The 16,154-nt window shown below is 40.4% G+C and overlaps 3 protein-coding genes across 9 annotated transcripts in view; 2 read left to right on the plus strand and 1 right to left on the minus strand.

Annotated features, from left to right (window-relative positions):
- The window catches only part of si:dkey-91i10.2 (uncharacterized protein LOC555224 homolog), a 69,581-nt gene extending 65,102 nt beyond the window's left edge, over positions 1 to 4,479 (plus strand). For all 6 annotated transcript variants that reach the window (XM_051959123.1, XM_051959122.1, XM_022195864.2 and 3 more), the window contains 2 exons: positions 692 to 837; positions 1,133 to 4,479. In XM_051959123.1, the coding sequence (XP_051815083.1) occupies positions 692 to 837; positions 1,133 to 1,967 (981 nt within the window). In that variant the 3' untranslated portion in view covers positions 1,968 to 4,479. The remainder of the gene's footprint in view (positions 1 to 691; positions 838 to 1,132) is intronic.
- A 42-nt stretch (positions 4,480 to 4,521) lies between these two features.
- Positions 4,522 to 7,879, minus strand: tsn (translin). Its single transcript, XM_022195866.2, has 6 exons — positions 7,689 to 7,879; positions 7,073 to 7,166; positions 6,899 to 6,995; positions 6,673 to 6,788; positions 6,503 to 6,582; positions 4,522 to 5,897 (listed from the first exon to the last, which is right to left on the minus strand). Exons 1-6 carry the CDS (start codon positions 7,752 to 7,754, stop codon positions 5,667 to 5,669), a joined length of 684 nt encoding a protein of 227 aa, XP_022051558.1. The 5' UTR covers positions 7,755 to 7,879; the 3' UTR covers positions 4,522 to 5,666.
- A 1,508-nt stretch (positions 7,880 to 9,387) lies between these two features.
- LOC110952354 (protein FAM124A) overlaps positions 9,388 to 16,154 on the plus strand; it is a 35,435-nt gene continuing 28,668 nt past the window's right edge. For both annotated transcript variants that reach the window (XM_051959250.1, XM_022195867.2), the window contains exons 1-2: positions 9,388 to 9,595; positions 16,068 to 16,099. In XM_051959250.1, coding sequence (XP_051815210.1) covers positions 9,540 to 9,595; positions 16,068 to 16,099 — 88 coding nt within the window. In that variant the 5' untranslated portion in view covers positions 9,388 to 9,539. The remainder of the gene's footprint in view (positions 9,596 to 16,067; positions 16,100 to 16,154) is intronic.

Consider the following 16,154-nt stretch of genomic DNA (forward strand, 5'->3'; position numbering starts at 1 on the left):
AGTGAAAAGGTGACCGGAACAGAAAACCAGAAATTGTTTGCTTTTCGTTCAGAGGGTTGATGGCTAACATGAATAGGAGGAATCATTACATTTAGATGTTTAGATGCTCCAGATGTTTTACGATAGACTTGAAAAATGTGAAGCCACCCTTTAATCTGCAGCCTCGGAGGTCTAACTCTTATGGGAAAGTTATCAGTTGCTGCTGTGCTGAGCCTGTGGGAGATGAAGTCAGAGCTAACATTAAAACCACCGACCCAATACAGTGTAGGTCCCTCCTGTGTGGCCCTAACAGTTTGAACACTTGGGGCATGGGTGCTGGACTTCTGGTCCTGTGGTGATGTGAACCCTTTCTTGAGTTCTGTAGGTTACAGGGTCAGGCCTCCATATATTGGATTTGTTCTGATGCATCTCACAGACACTCTGTTGGATTGGAATTTTGGGAGTTTGAAGGCTGCCGTCAACTCACCTCGGGGTGAAATCAATTTGCAACAAGGCTTAGCTGGGTGGAGCATGTCAAAGTAACTTCCCCTTATTTCCCATTACCCAAGATTTACCAGCAGAACCCTGCATTGTAACAAGAATCAAGATCAACATTATTCACTTCATCTGTCAGTGGTTTTACTGACTGGTCTGTCATCTCGACATATTCTGCTCTTTTTGGACAATGTTCTGTCATGTGGTTTGAATCCAGGGCGATGAGGATCTTCTGACAGTCTACATCGGAGAGATCTTCCTGGAGTTCGTGAACATGCTGCCTGCCTTCCAGACCTACTGCCTGCAGCAGTCCACCTCGGTCAACATGCTCAACACGCTGGAGAAGGAGAAAGAACTGCTCAGGTACAGACGAAGTACAGGGACTCTTCTTCCTGTTGGTCTGTGTGATGGAAAAGTTGCTGTGGGAGCTTTCTCTTGTTCCTGCCACGGCTGCTCTGTGTAATTCTTAATGGAAAAGACAGCGAGTTATCATTTATTCAGAGGAAGTTCTATTTTGAGAGCAGAGCTGCAATGATTTATATTTTTAGACGGCTCACCCATGAGTCAGGCTGTCCTGTGATTCCCATTAATCAAGTTTTTAGGAGTTTTCCCAAGACATGCACTGACTGTTAAGAATCTTTTAAATTTTCTTTTTCAGAATCTTCCTGGATGTTTCCCAGAATGACAACACGGCACTGCGACGTATGAACTTGCGCTCCTTCCTCATGGCACCTCTCCAACGCGTGACCAAATACCCACTTCTACTGAGCCGCATCATTAAGGTCACTCCCGAGTGTCACCCTGACTACTCGCGTCTCCGTGAGGCCAAGAGTCGGGTCGAATCCCATCTAGAGCACATCAACATGAAGACCAAGCAGGAGGGCAACGGCGTCTCCTGGTCCCTGCGCTCGTTCCGTCGCGACAGCCGCAAGAACCGGGAGGTGATCAACATCGAGATGAGGGAGGTGTCGATGAAGACGGTGGGCTGGGCGAGGGAAAACACGAGATTCGTAATGGAAGGACCGCTGCAGTTGTCCCAACCGGCAGATGGGCAGTGGGTGAAGAAGGGCAGCAAGGCCCTCAAGTTCCAGAACGTCCAGAGTCTGCTGATGGTGAGGACACAACGATCCAGCGAAGCCCCCACACAGGGCACCGACTCAGCGGCACGAGGGGATCAGGTGGAAGGTGGCGGAGAGAGCATTCGAGACGGAGTGCTGGTTCTAATCAAGGACAAGAGCAGCGGGAAGTTTGCGGTGCTTCGAGAGCCCATCCGTCTGGGGAACTGTGTGGTGTCGACGGATCCGGACAGCGAGGACACATTCGAGGTGCTCGATATTCGGCGGGAATCTTTCGTTTTCCGTGCCTCGGACAAATCCCGTACCCAGCAGTGGTTCCATCAGATCAAGAGATACGCCCGTGACTTAGGCACCTGGAGGAAAAGACGTAATGCTTTACCCAACATCATGATCAACACAAACCAGACGCGCTCTTGAGACTAGCCACGTTTGTTGCACTGTAAATACCCTGAATCCTTCTACTGCAAAAATCAACTGAAGCATTTCTGAGTGACGCCACTGTTATAACTTGTTAGATTTCAGTAAAAAAAAAAAAAGAAAATCTTTCTCAAAGTCTCGTGAGAGTAAGAGAAAGATGAAGCACTTTTTTCTTACAAAGCTCTAAGTGCGCCATACTGTCATAAAATATGTATGTAGATTTAATTTTAAGCCGTTACATTTCCAAAAAATGAAATCACAATCTTGGGACGACCAAAAACCTTGGGCTGTGCTTGTCAGCCTTGATTGTAAAGACTGTTGGAGAAAAAGAGCTGCGTTTTCAGTAAATCAAGTGTGTCTGTTGGAAAGCATGACTGACTGCAAAAAGAAAAATTGTAATGTCATTTTTTATACAAGACAGCGGGGGCTAAAAACATTTGTTTCTGAAAAGGTGGAGATGTCGACAAGAGCATTGTTCATTCAGTGGTTTTCTGTTTGTTGTCACTGCCCTTCCCTGTCTGTGTGCTGCCCTCTAGTGGCGGTACAACGACCTTCACTGCCGGAGATGCAGTGGAGCAGAAGCCTCTCCAGCAGGCTTGAACAGACCTCCAGTGTCACTGTGTTTTAAATGGGATCTTCACAAAACAGCAATAATCTCTGCCAGTTTTTCAAAAATAAGTAGCTACTGTATATGCATTTAATTTTCAAGGATTTCTTTTTTGGCATTCAGGTGGTAATCCTGCTTCAATGAGCACTGTGTTACTGAGTTTTACAGTATGTGGCGGATTCAGCTGGAATCTGATTATGTTGGCATGAATACAGCTTTCCTTCATTTCCCTAACACACAGGAAGTCGTGAGAATTAAGATAATCTTCGTGCCATGGGAGCAATTTGTGATAAGTCTAGTCAGTCTGCTTTGTGTTAACATCATGTCAAACACTACAGCCTCCTTCACTGTGTGTCGGCAGCAGAGTTTTTCAACCTTCAAGATTTTATTTGTTTATGGCGCAGCGAAAATCTAATTTTTTCCATTATCAACATGTCCATACGGTATTTTTTACTTGCTAGGAGACTATCATGAGTTAAACGAGCAGTTAGCACCACAGCTGAGCATTTAAACCTTGAAACTAAAGAATCCTGATGACAGAGCTGAAAATTTTCAGGGCTTCATAACAAACCTAAGAAACCAATCCTGGATTCACTGTAGCATCATTCCTCTTCAGAATCAGTCATCGCTGGATTATTCCAGGATTACAACTTTCCATTGTGTAGCGTAGGGGAGCTGGTGTGCAAGAGCTGCAGCAAACAGTAGAGTTACAATCGAGCCATTTTAAGACATTAATTATTTTAGTGGAAAAAAAACCCATCTAAATATGTAACCTTGATACACAGACACACTTCGACTGTAAAGGACTTTGGTTGCACAAATTACTTTTTTTCTCTAAATTTATGCAACCAAAACTTAAATTGAATTGATTTCAAATCACATAATAGAAAAGCAGCCAATGTTTGGCTATTTTAGAAAACAGACTTAAACAAAAAAGTGACAGGAGTGCTGTTAAAGTCACTGAAACCACCAGAGCTCTTGGACAGAAGAATTACAGCATAAAAATTCAGTTCTGGGCTCTTAAAGTCGGTTTGAAATGTAAAAGACCTCTACTGAAGTGAGTTAGAAACATGCCATGTGTTTTGGCTGTAATTCTTCTGCCATGATCGGAATTGTTTGTACGGCGATTAATCTACTCATTTACTATTTAAACACTGTCTGTTTGCCTTAAAGAACTGAGTTAACTTGGTCTAAAGTGTCACCATTTCTGTACAATCCCTCCCTCTTCCCATGGACATGTGTATTTTATTTTGAAATCTAAAGGTTGAAAAATTCTGCCGACTTGACAAACTTGCCTCAAAACAAGCATCCCAACCATGTTACGGTGACACAGTGGTACCTGTGTTCTTACGCGAGCTAGCGATGAGCTGTTGTGCCTTGGTACTCGATTACTGTTAACCTGACTGAAATATCTGCAATCTGTCACAGTAGCATTCACCTCTGAATCCAGACTGAGCTCAATTTACAGGCAATAGAACTATTCCTCTCTTATTTTAGCACGTTCTTTCTACTTCATTGTGTTTTTTTTTTTTATGAAGGCTTTATTTTGTTTGATGCACTTTATTATAATTCAGTAATCGAATACTCTCCAGCTGGTAAAACATCTTAACGTTGAGTTTGTTCACAGCCTGACTGATCCTGAAACCAAATCCACTCTTTCTGACCAACGCTGTTCTGTTAGCGCTGAAGCGAATCACTGTGTTTTGGAGGGCAGGGCTGTTAAAACCACACCAATACTCACCCGGACGCAGTTTCAGATTAACAATTTCAACATGTAATAAAAAGAAAACATCCTGCTAGGTTGCAAAGTTTTTCTTTACTTTTAATCATTTGCGTTTGAAAGACCTGCTGTATTATTTCCCCCGTGTAATATATTGTGAATTATATTAAAAGATTTTAAACACAGCCTTCACTGTGTGAAGCGTCATGAAATGAAATGGAGACATTTTGTTGTAATTTTAGGCATCTTTAGGACTTCAGAGACAGGAATACACATCGTACAAGTGGAATGCTCTTATCACTTCAGGAAACAAAAGCACAAAACTGCTCAGAGAGTGAATTATTTCTACAAAATACAGTCCAGCTCCACTGCCGTACTGAAGCAAACAAAAGCATGAAGTCCAGCAGAAAAACAAACCTTCGAGGCATTTCCTCGGGTGAAAAAAAAAAAACATACAACATGCAGTACAACATTCTGACTAGTTTGTTTCCAGATAAAACTTCATCACTAGAGAACCAAAGCATTGAAATTAAACAGACGTGTTCATTGGCACTGTTCTGCAAAAGTTTCTTATTTACGGAAAAAAAAAAAAAACGGAATCTAACTAATCATAGTAGCTTTATACCAGCTGAAGTGCATCTGCGTCATTTCTTTGGCTCTTCCTCTCCTTGAGCCTCATTTATGGAAAGAAAGGATCAAAATCCAAAACCAAGGCTTCGTTTTTAAAGTCAGAAAGGATCAAAATCAGGTAAAATGCCATAAATTGTACTGATTGTTGGATTCCAGATTTAATCTTCTGACTGCTGCATCTAATATTTTCTCTTGGATTGCATCCTTTAAAAAACAAAAAAAAACAATTCTTACTAAACACCACCAGGCTTCAACTCAACACATTTTTTTCTGAAAAAACAACAAAACAAAAACAGCCACAGAACAAAAGGTCGCAGCACCTCACACTCCCAACAATCTCTGACTGTCTTCTTGAACAAATGAAACATCGATACACCAGAATTCGATAACTAGAAGCTGAACAGCTGATGAAGCAGCTCAGTGAAACGGGAACGCAGGAATCTGATGAAGCTGAGAACACATTTCCAAAAAACCGGCAAAAATCGAACCTTCCGTCTTCAGCCTCTGGACGAGGGTCTCTGCTGCCCGTCTGACAGACTGCCGACCATCTGAAGCTCCTCTCATGCATGCATTCGCTCAAATACACGCTCATACGCACACACTCACTCATACAGTCTGTCCTGGGCTGCTGGGGCCTCAGGCAGATCCCTGGTCTTTGCCTTCCAGGTGGATTAAGGTCTCCAGGTCCCAGCTCGGGGGGCGTCCTCCTCCTCCTCCCACAGCCAGTCGGGTCCTCGGCGCTCTACTTGTCCCCGGCAGACTCGGACTCCTTGGCCAGGCCGCGGATGGACAAGTCGTAAACCACTTCCTCAATCTTCTTCACGTCGTACTTGAGGCCGTCGTAGCGCTTCCGGAGCGGGTCGTTCTTCAGGTTGAGCAGACGGAAGCCGGAGTCCAGCTCATTGATGAAGTTTGAGATGCGTAGCGGCCGGTTGTAGTCTCCGGCTGTGACGCTGTTTACAGCCAGCCGGGACTGCAGCACAGACAGGGAAGCACAACGTTAGTCAGCTTACATGGACTCCAAAACAGTTTGAATGATGTACATCCAGACATTTGTGGCTTAAAAACAATGGAAATTACAAGTCAAAGCATCCACAATGACTGAGTATTTAATTTTATTTAACTTCATAAATCCTCGTGTCGCCCTGTGTGGGGAAAAAAATAAAATAAATTTTTACAGTGAAACTTCTGATGTCCACATTTTCAACATTTTAGGGAAATCTTTGAACATTTTTTGGTGGGGAAAAAAATGTTAAAGTTTAAGAACATTCACAAAAAAATCAACCAAAATCCAGCGAATCGATGCTTATATAGCAGAATGCTAATTAGGAGGGATTAATCCTCAGTTTCTGATAACAGGACTTAAAAAAGACACTGATGATCAAACTATAAATCTGAAATCAATGCCTCAAACCACTACTAAGGAATGACTACCAAACATTTCACCATGTTTTTCCTCATCATTGTGAAATGTCACATTACACCAGGAAATAACACCAGAGATGAGAACCTTGATTCATACTCATCATAGTTCTGGTCTTAGCTTATCGTTAATGTAGCAGCAATCATCAAACTGACCAGTTCACTGGCCATGATCAGAACACCTGCCAGGTAATCCTCCACGTCCAGATGAAAGCCTTTCTCTCGTACCACCTCGACTGCAGGATGGAGAGGACAAAGGAAGAAGAGTCAGTGTACCTCGCTAACAGCTAAATCAGTCGAACCTTATCACATGAACTGGTACCTACTGCCCAGTATCTGAGCCACTTCCTCCCGAGTCACCAGAGTTTCCGTCTCCAGATAGACGACAAACGCAGCTAAGAAAGCCAGACGCTGCAGGACAAACCGCCAGTGTTCATGGAACCTAAAGATCAAAGATAAGACTTTATTTCAGCAGGTTAATCCACTCAGCAGAAGGTTGTCCTGGCTCAGACCAAAGCTGCAAACCGAATTATTAGAAACAGTGGTTCCTACCTGTAATACTGCTCCACAGGAAATTTAGTTTTCAGGTCTGCAATCTGTGTCCTGACTGAGCAGAACAGCTCCCGAGCCTTCACACATTTACTGGGAACTGAAGGGGAAAGAATGAAGAATGTGAAGAGCGAACCTCACTAGTTCATCAGTGCAAGGTTCGGGTCAAACACTCACTCTCTTTAAACCCTGAAGGCTGGTGGACACTCTGAAGGACAGTCAGTATTTCTCTGGCAGTCTGCTCCAAGGTCTGGACCACCTTACGGATATCCTAGGAGAACAAAGTAAAGCCTGAGATTATTAATCAATTGTTGATGAATCCAAATATATTCAATGATTAACTTCTGTCAGCATCTGTCATAGTGGAAGAAATTTAAAATCTCCATCCAAAGAAAGATGTGCTCTGCTTGTGGTTAGTAGGACTGAATGACTGGCGATACAATCTTTTAAAGTCAAGTATTCACTGTGTAATAGATTTAAAACATGAGATATCAACAGCAGGACTGTCACCCAAAGAGCACTGACACAACAGCTTAAACCCTCAGTCTGAACATTTACCCAGAAACCGCAGCCTTTTCCATAGAAATCACTTAATAATTTAACTGTAATTGCTACTTTACTTGGATGTATAGGGTGAGTGGTTAGACGTTAAATGAGTCCGTGTTAGCCGCTAGCTAACAGACCGGCGAGCTAACAGACCGGGGAGCTATTAGCTAGCAGACCGGGAGAGCTACCAGCTAACAGAGGGAGGGGGGGGGGGGGCTAACGCTGGGATCTGGCTCTTCTTCCTCACCTCTCGGACATCCTGGTCGGCGCTCAGGAAGCCCTGGATGTAGCTAAACATCTCGGTGACCGACATTTCTGATCGGAGTCAAACTGTCCGCTCCGGTACCGACAAAGATCCGTCTGCCGCTAATTCTCCAAACACATCAACGTGCACAACAGCCTTCCCCTCCGCCTACCGCAGGCGCGTAGAGATGATGTCACTGGGGGTAACGTCATCTTGAATTTTTCCGACTTTTTTCATGTAAAAAAATTAAAAAGAAAGAAAGTTTTTTTTAAAAAAGAATACATTTACATATTGTATATTGTTTTTTTTAATTTAAAGTTATTATTGCATTGGCGTATTCAGGCTGGTATGGCCGTAAAGAGTATTTAACAAACGTGATACATCCATGTCTACAACATGAATGCAAAACATAATATATAAAAATTAATATAATGAACATGAGTTATTACAATTTTTATATATATATATATATATATATATATATATATATATATATATATATATATATATATATATATATATATATATATATATATATATATATATATCAAATTCACTACTCGTTGCTAGAAAAAAGGAAGAAAATGTCAAGTAAACATTCTAGTTTTCCTCAATAAATAGTGTGTCGGTTTTCAATTCTTCTGCTTACAGCCATACAGCCTGAATACCGAATACGCCTGCTCTCGAAAGCTGAGCAGGGTTGGGTCTGGTTAGTACTTAGACGGGAGACAGAGCTCTGAAAAAAAACTAGTAAACTTTATTCATAAAAGACTACAATAGTTGAACTAAAAGCAAAATATGTTTTGTTTGTGAGTCCTCAGGTTATTATCTGGACAAACACGCACCTAGAATGGTGATAAAGTAAAAAAATTTTTTACAGAAGCAGTTCATTTTCTTGGCTTGTCTGAAATTTGTCAGCATTTCTTTGAACAAATACCATCTTTAATGCAATAGTGGCTTTTGGGGTAAAATTTAATCTTGATTATGGATAATTATCTCAGTTAAATTATATAATAACCTTTATGGCATACTGATGCAATATAAGCATTTTTAAAATGTTTTTTTTATGTCTGTAATTTAGTGTACACTTTAATTTGTTTTTTCAAAGTGACATTTCATGACATTTTATATCATAAATCTGGTTCAGTTTCTGATGTACTAATTCAGCACTGATCTAAATATTAAAATTATAGCAAAAATAATCCATGAACAGGATATCAGAGCTGCTGTTTGCTTTAATTCACCACCAGAAATCTCTCCTCTGACCTGCCCCACCGGACACAAATGCTACTTTTACCTCATTTAGTCTATTGATGGCGCTAAAGGAGTATTTATTTAAAAAAAACAATGTTGCCTTCAGATGCAGCTCGAAAAATATCATATCTCAATCATTCAATCATTTTCAATCATTTATTTCCTTTTTCTGTCTTTTTTCATTTTTGCGTTGATTCTATTTCATCTTCTGATTGCACTTCATATAATTTTCAAGAACTGCCTCTTCTAATAGATATATATTATATTTTATTTTACTGCACTGTACGCACCAGTTCATTACAAAAATGCCTTTGTGAAGATTGCATTTCACAATGTTTGGTTAAATGATGTTTGAATAAAGGAAAAAGTAACGTCTCGAATCAATAAAAATAAGAGTGAGACAAATAAAGATTTCCCACAGCCCCTGAAGGCAGCATGTCCGAGCAGCTGACGCAGACCCGCAGTCAGTCAGAGAGTCTCCTGTTGCTGCAGACCCATTCACATTCACAGCGTCTCACCGTGTTTCTGAGGAGCTTTTCTGCTGGTTTCACTGGAACTCTGGGACGATGCCGCTGAGAGAAGCTCTCCAGAAGCTCTGAGATGGAAAAGACCTCAGTAGAAGATGACTGCGTGGATTCAGGAGCCGAGACTGGAGGGTGAGTCGAGCTGAGGTCCAGAATGTGTCTTTAAGTGGTTGTTTAGGACTTCAAGGGTGAGTGGAGAAACTAGAGGCAGTTCCAGACTATGCCTTCAGGTGTGTGTTTCGCACTGAGTTTAGGACTTTTTGGATTGTTAAGACTTTGAAATCCAATGTTTATTCAGTTTAGCTTAAGAAAGTGAAGCCTAAATTTCAGAATAAAGTAGAATAGATAGATAGATAGCTGGATATATACTTTATTAATCCTTAGGGAAATTAATTTATTGTAAATACCAGATACAAGGCATCATTCCAGGTGAAGTCTCCAGCATATATGACCTAAAATGAGTGATCTTTATACATTAATAGTGAGAAATGATGCTCCACTTGGTCAGAAAAGCTAGACTGCATTAAATCACAACATTTTAAAATGACCTTTGGTTCAGCTTATGACCAGCTCCAGATTGTGATTGTCATGTTTTCAGACTGAAATCACGAAATATGTCATGTTCTGGAAGTCGATGCTGCTCTTTGTTGACCAATAATTGATGTAATGTCTGAATAGGAGGTGAAATCTTGTGTTTAGTGTAAAGTTGAGTCTTCATCACCTGTTTTTTCTTTGCTGTGAATAGAGTCAAATGAACCTTTATCTGTTTCAGACTTTAAAGTAAGATGTTCCCTGCTTTCTCCAGCGGTACGTTGGATGTCGTAGAAGTGAATGTTTGTGTGTGTGTGAGGCATTAAAGGAAAGTTCACATTTTTTGGAGTTTATTTAGAAATGATACAGATGTGACCACATGTACAGATGATGGAGGCTTGGTTGTAGATTTATTTTAAACATGTTATATAATAAAAGAGCTGATTTTCTACATTCTGGTGAATCTTCAGGTATCATTTTTAGTGAAAATTTAGTGATTTAGGCAAAGAAAAACAAAAAATAAGTGAACCTACAAGCGGATATTTTAAAAAAATTAAAGTTTTTACTGTTTTTATTGGGGAACAGAGCTCTGATTGTTTATTAGGACGTATCGCTTTCATCCTTCCTGAAATCTACACCCATGCAGATTCAAAGTTTCATTCCTTTTAGAGTCGATTTCTGCCCATATAAGTCATATTTGGCTGCATCACAGGTGTCATTTTGGATCAGTCTAACTCCTGAAGCCACACATTAGCTTTATTTGCTCAAAATAAAGACTTTGTGGAACAATGAAGTGGCAATTTTGGAGATTTTCATGAATGTAAGTGTCTCTGAAGTCACTATCTAAATGAGGTTACACAGTGATGGCGGAGCCTGTAAACAATCTGGGTGTTTGTGGAAACATTCCTGCACAAAATCACAACCCGAATGAGTGAATTTCTGTTCCATCACTCAGCAGGTGTGTTTATCCCAGAGGAGGTGGGCGGAGCTAAACAACAGGCTCACCTGTGTGTAAAGAGGTATCATGTTTTTCCTCATCTCAGAGGGGATTGTTCCTTTTTTTTCATATATATATGTTGATCCCAGATTATTTTGCAGTCCAGACTCCAGCTGAGTCACAACGCCAGCCAGGTGATGCTGCTCAGGAAATTAAATTAAAAGATGTAAATACAGTCAGTGCTCATCACCACATGTGAAGTCTTCAATGCTGCCACTTTAAGATAGTTTAAAGAAATAGAGTTCAATATGAACAGGAGGAAACAAAAACTATTTTAATGTACATATAGAGATGTGAGTGTTATTTCTAGATGATTTTTTTTTAAAATGTGAACTTCTCCTTTAATCTCTTCAGTGAATTCCTGAGTAGTTGTGTTGTTTGCAGCGAAGGCAGGCATTAACTGAAGTCCTGTTTAATGCCTGCAGATGTGCTTTGTCTGATTATATGTCTAGATCAATGTTTTTATTCACATTTGGCCACTTTCTCTTTGTTTTCTGATGTCTGAAAGTGTCTTAAATACCTCCTCAAAGGTTCAGTGTGGGGGAAAAATAACATGTTTTAAAGTCTAAATGACCTGATCTGTGGTAGCATGCCATTATTCTGCATATTTACAGTGAATTTGTTCAATTATTCAATTTTTTTCCAATAATTCAGTGAAAGATCTTTGCTCCTCTCTTCCAAATTGATCTTTTAACTAATCATGAGTGTTTAATAAGAAAGAGGATCAAGAATAACTCTGATCATTTGGTGATTTCCACGTGTCGTCTATATTTGCTGATAAAGGCTTTAAAATAAAGTACTGACATCAACGATGAACATTGACCAGTAGAGAAGTATTTTATGGGATGTTTGTATGTAGATTGAAGTAGTTTCTGATGTAGTTCAGTGAAAACTTTCTGTCTGCAGCTGTCAGGGATTCATCACAATAAAAACAGGCACAATATTATGTTAATTCCACTCCAGCAGACACTTTATGTTTTCTGCAGTTCAGTTGGAAAAAAAATATTTGCACTAATTTTGATTTAGCATATCAGATATCAGCAAAAATCCAGCATCATGAATCCCTAGAAATGTATTCTGTCCGTGTCATCAACGCAGTTATAACATGTTTCAGGATTAAAATGCTGGATTGAGCAGCTCTAGGCATCTGTAGTTCTGATTAAACATAAACAGTCTTCTTATCAACAGCAGTGCTCTTTAACTGACATGTTGAAAATGTCAGATAAAGTTATTCCTAATATTAATGCACCAGATTCCAACTAAAAAAAAAAGCTAATTTTCAGCTCAGCAGGTTGATGTTGCTTTGAAAATCAACACTAAGTAAATACAGCAAGTATGTGAAAATGGCTAAAGTAAGAGTCTCATAAGAATGAAACAGCAGACTAACATGACTAAAGACAACACACTACTGGGCATTTATCTGCCGCCAGTGTGCTGCTGGAATCCTGTAGGTGTGAGCATCAATTTTCCTGTCACTTGGGACCGATCTGCTGCTATTCAGCCGTGAACTGGAACCAAACATCAGAATGTTTGTGAGAGAACTTCTGTTTCATGGGACAGAAGCAGCAGAGACCTCTTAGGAGAAACAGGAAGGTCCAGCTGATAACCAGAGAGACACCAGATCACATCCTCCACCTCCTGTCCACTCCCACATCCACTGTAGCTCTGCTTTACAGGCACCTCCTGTCCACTCCTGCTTTACTTCCACTAGTCAGTGAAGTTATTCCTAAAATCACGCTGCTGTAGTACCAGAATCTCTGATGACTTCTTATTAGTTTAAATCATTTTTAATGCAAAAAAAGGCCAAAGATTTAATGGTTCCAGCTTAAAATGAGAGAAAGAGCCTTATTATTATTATAGTGGTTTAATTATGTTAGGAAAAAAATACTGAACTGTGATGAGCATTTTTCACAGTTTTCTGTTAATATACAGACCAGACTTTTAATCAAATAGTTAGTATATTTGTTCAAAATGCAAGTAATCATTAATTTAGGATCTAGAATATTGAACTTTGTCATTAGATGCTTAAATGATGGCCTCCGTAGCAGCTTATTTATGTAAATAATTTAAGTTATTTTTGTGTTTTCTGCTTGTTCTGATGCTACAAATGGGAACAACATAATAATTTAATCAAGTTTTCGTGTGAATAATGATGATAGTGTTATAGTTTAAAGGAAGGCGTCAGATTTAGTGTCAGGAAATGTGAGCTTCCATCTCCATTCAGTCGTCAAGGTTTCTGGCAGCGATTCTTCCTGAACATAAAAAGATCCTGGAGGTGACGGGCCATGAAACCATCCATGAGTCACTGGTTGGAGCAGACCAACTGTAGATGGAGGATTTATCTCTTCATGTTTACTTTCTTTTCTGATCTTTCTTCTTGCATCCTGATCAAACGCTTGAATCTGGAGGCCAGCGAGCCTTTTAGAGTCACTCCACCGTCCATCGGGTCGGCCTGCAGTCGAAGCGTTTGTGCTCCTGGAGCTGCTGCCTGTCTTCGCTTCACTTTGCGTTTATTGTCTTTGGACGGGGATGAAGCGAGGCGTAAGAACGTCAGGCGAGATGCTAACTGGCTCTGCTCAGGGAGTCCAGGGAGTCTTTAAACAGACTCTGTACTTCCAGCTCTACTCTGTCAGAAAACCAAAGCTGTCCTCATCTTTTTTCCACTCTTCTGGCTTTCACTCTGTGCCCTTTTTGCTGGAACCTTCTGGTTGTTAATAATCTCTGATCAGTATATTTGTCTTTCTGTCCCTGTGCCGGTGTTTTCCTATAATTTCTGTTTCTTACCCTCCTGTACTCACCTCTCTCCCATCATCCTATTCTCTGTCGGTAGCCAGATTGATAACCTCCTGCTGCAGGAAACAGCCCCGTTCCTCTGTTTCCTGCAGCTCCAGAGACCTTATTAGTTTAAACTTGGTCTCAGGGAGGAGCAGTGTTCTCTGGCTGTCATCTGACTCCTGAGGGACTAATATTCTCAGGTCGGGTTCATGTGAGCCGAGAGGATTCACGTATGCTGGACATGCACGTGTCTTTTACGTGAAATTAGATTTTAATCTATGGAGAGGAGATTAGCGGAAATCTAATTTCAAAGATGTCAGCTTCAGATTAGAATCTTATCTTCTGAGTGGGTCTGGCTATGGAGCAGTAATCAGAGGGGAATGATCTTTTACCTCAGTTACTACATCAGCGTTTATGAAATAAGCTTTTTTTGTTTCTTAGATAATGTTAAAGTGGCTGACATGTCTCACCTTTAGCACCATATCATGTTCATTTATGTAGCCTATACACAGACACACATGTAAATACGACTGTTTCTTTTGCCCCAAACTGTAGGAGAACCACCTCAAAACTACAAATAGTCATCATTATATGTATGTTTTTGTCAGTATTAAACAGAAAAAGATATATAGTAGGTCAACAATGAGTTTTAGAGGTGCTGATGTTGGTGTATTTTTACCTCTGGGACTAAAAAAAGCACAGAAGCAGCAAAAACTGCAGTTGCCTGAATGGCCACTAGAGGCAGGCTGCAAAAGCGAGTCAATTCTCATAGACTGCCATGTTGAAATGTTCAACTTTACAGCAAAAAACATACATGTTTAGAGCCTGGTATAAAAATAGTTCTGGTCTCTATTGCTAATTTCTCCATTCATTACAACTGTACAGGAGTTTAATTTATATACAACTGGTCTGTTTAAGTTGTATTAAAGGTAAAAGTTATGCATTTTTAAAGGCATGCCATCATAGCTCAGAGACTTTTGGATGGCCGTCTCAGCTCCATTTCTTTCGTCGTTTATGGATTAGCAGGATTTCGTACCAGTCTGGTTTTGTCAGGACAGCTGGAGCACCACACTGAGCTTCAAATTCAGTTTTCAGAAAACCATCTTTATATACAGTTTTATATACAGTTTATGCTTTAAATCTAGCCCACCTCACTGTATTCCTCATTCCTGTCTTTATGCTAAGCTAAGCTAATCACCCTCTCTTCTGCTCCACAAAATCTGATGGGAGAAAACAAAATGAAACCGTCTTGGCCGGGTTTCAGCATCATTTCAGTGTTTACTTCCACCAGCCTGTTGTTGCATCATTTAAATACCGTTAACTGAGTGTTTCCTATTTGGAGCTGCTCGTCAGGAAACCAAACTGACGATGTGTACTTTCTGCTCAGATCAGTTCTGATTATCAATTCTGGGTTTTATTTTGACGGAACTGTCAGTGATGGCGGGATGCTTCCAGCTTTCTTGTGGAGCTCCAGACTCAGAATTCGCAGAAGTTTCCAGGATGCCGTCCTCAGAATGACAACAAAGAGGCAGAAGGGTCTTTTTCCAGCTCAGTTGCTGTAATTAGAGTTTAATTGCTGTGACTGGAGGGCAGCGTTAGCATGCAGGAGTCAGGACTGATAGCGACATTCTCATCTGAAACAACTCAAATACTGTAAATTGTTATAATTAAGCAGAAATCCGTCTTAAATGAATATCCTGCATTCTTAGATAGATAGATAGATTAAAACTTTATTAATCCCACAGCGAGGAAATTTATTCTTAAAATACTTCTTATGGTGCTTTTAAGAGAAAGGTGGTAATTATTACAGAATGTCAGTTTTTCCAGCCTGTCACGTCCCATCATGTATTCTGTTGCTGGATTGTTAATATTGGAGCGTTTTAATGACTGAATGAGATCATTTCATCCACTTTAGGTCCTAAAAACAGTCACACAGCTGTCGAATAAAGTCTATAAAATGCAAAACAACTAGATTTTCTTTTTAATTATAGTGTCATGTAGTAGGAATCTGGAGTAAAAAGAGTAGGAATACCTGGAAGCTCTACTGGAGCTTTTCGTGGATTTAACAGAGAGAGGAACTCTCTGAATGTCTGGTGACCTTTTCCAGCTGGACGTCTCCTCCTGTTTAGCCAGATGTCAGCACTTTATTTGAAATAGGAGTGTGTCGTGCTGTAAATCATGCAGATTGCACTTCGTACTGTAATATAAACTCCCGTCTCCTCTCTCTGTTTCTTGTCCTGTCGTTCTCTCCCCCTCCTTCCATGTCCACATCTTTCCTCTATTTCCTGTCGTCCTCTGCAGGTCTGATTACAGTCCCCTGTCCTCAACCAGCAGTAAGTAGAACCAGCAGCGTTTAATATCACTAACAGCTCCGATCTGAGGCTTTAT

The sequence above is a fragment of the Acanthochromis polyacanthus genome, chromosome 14, assembly GCF_021347895.1.
Source record: "Acanthochromis polyacanthus isolate Apoly-LR-REF ecotype Palm Island chromosome 14, KAUST_Apoly_ChrSc, whole genome shotgun sequence".
In the NCBI taxonomy this organism is placed as follows: domain Eukaryota; kingdom Metazoa; phylum Chordata; class Actinopteri; family Pomacentridae; genus Acanthochromis; species Acanthochromis polyacanthus.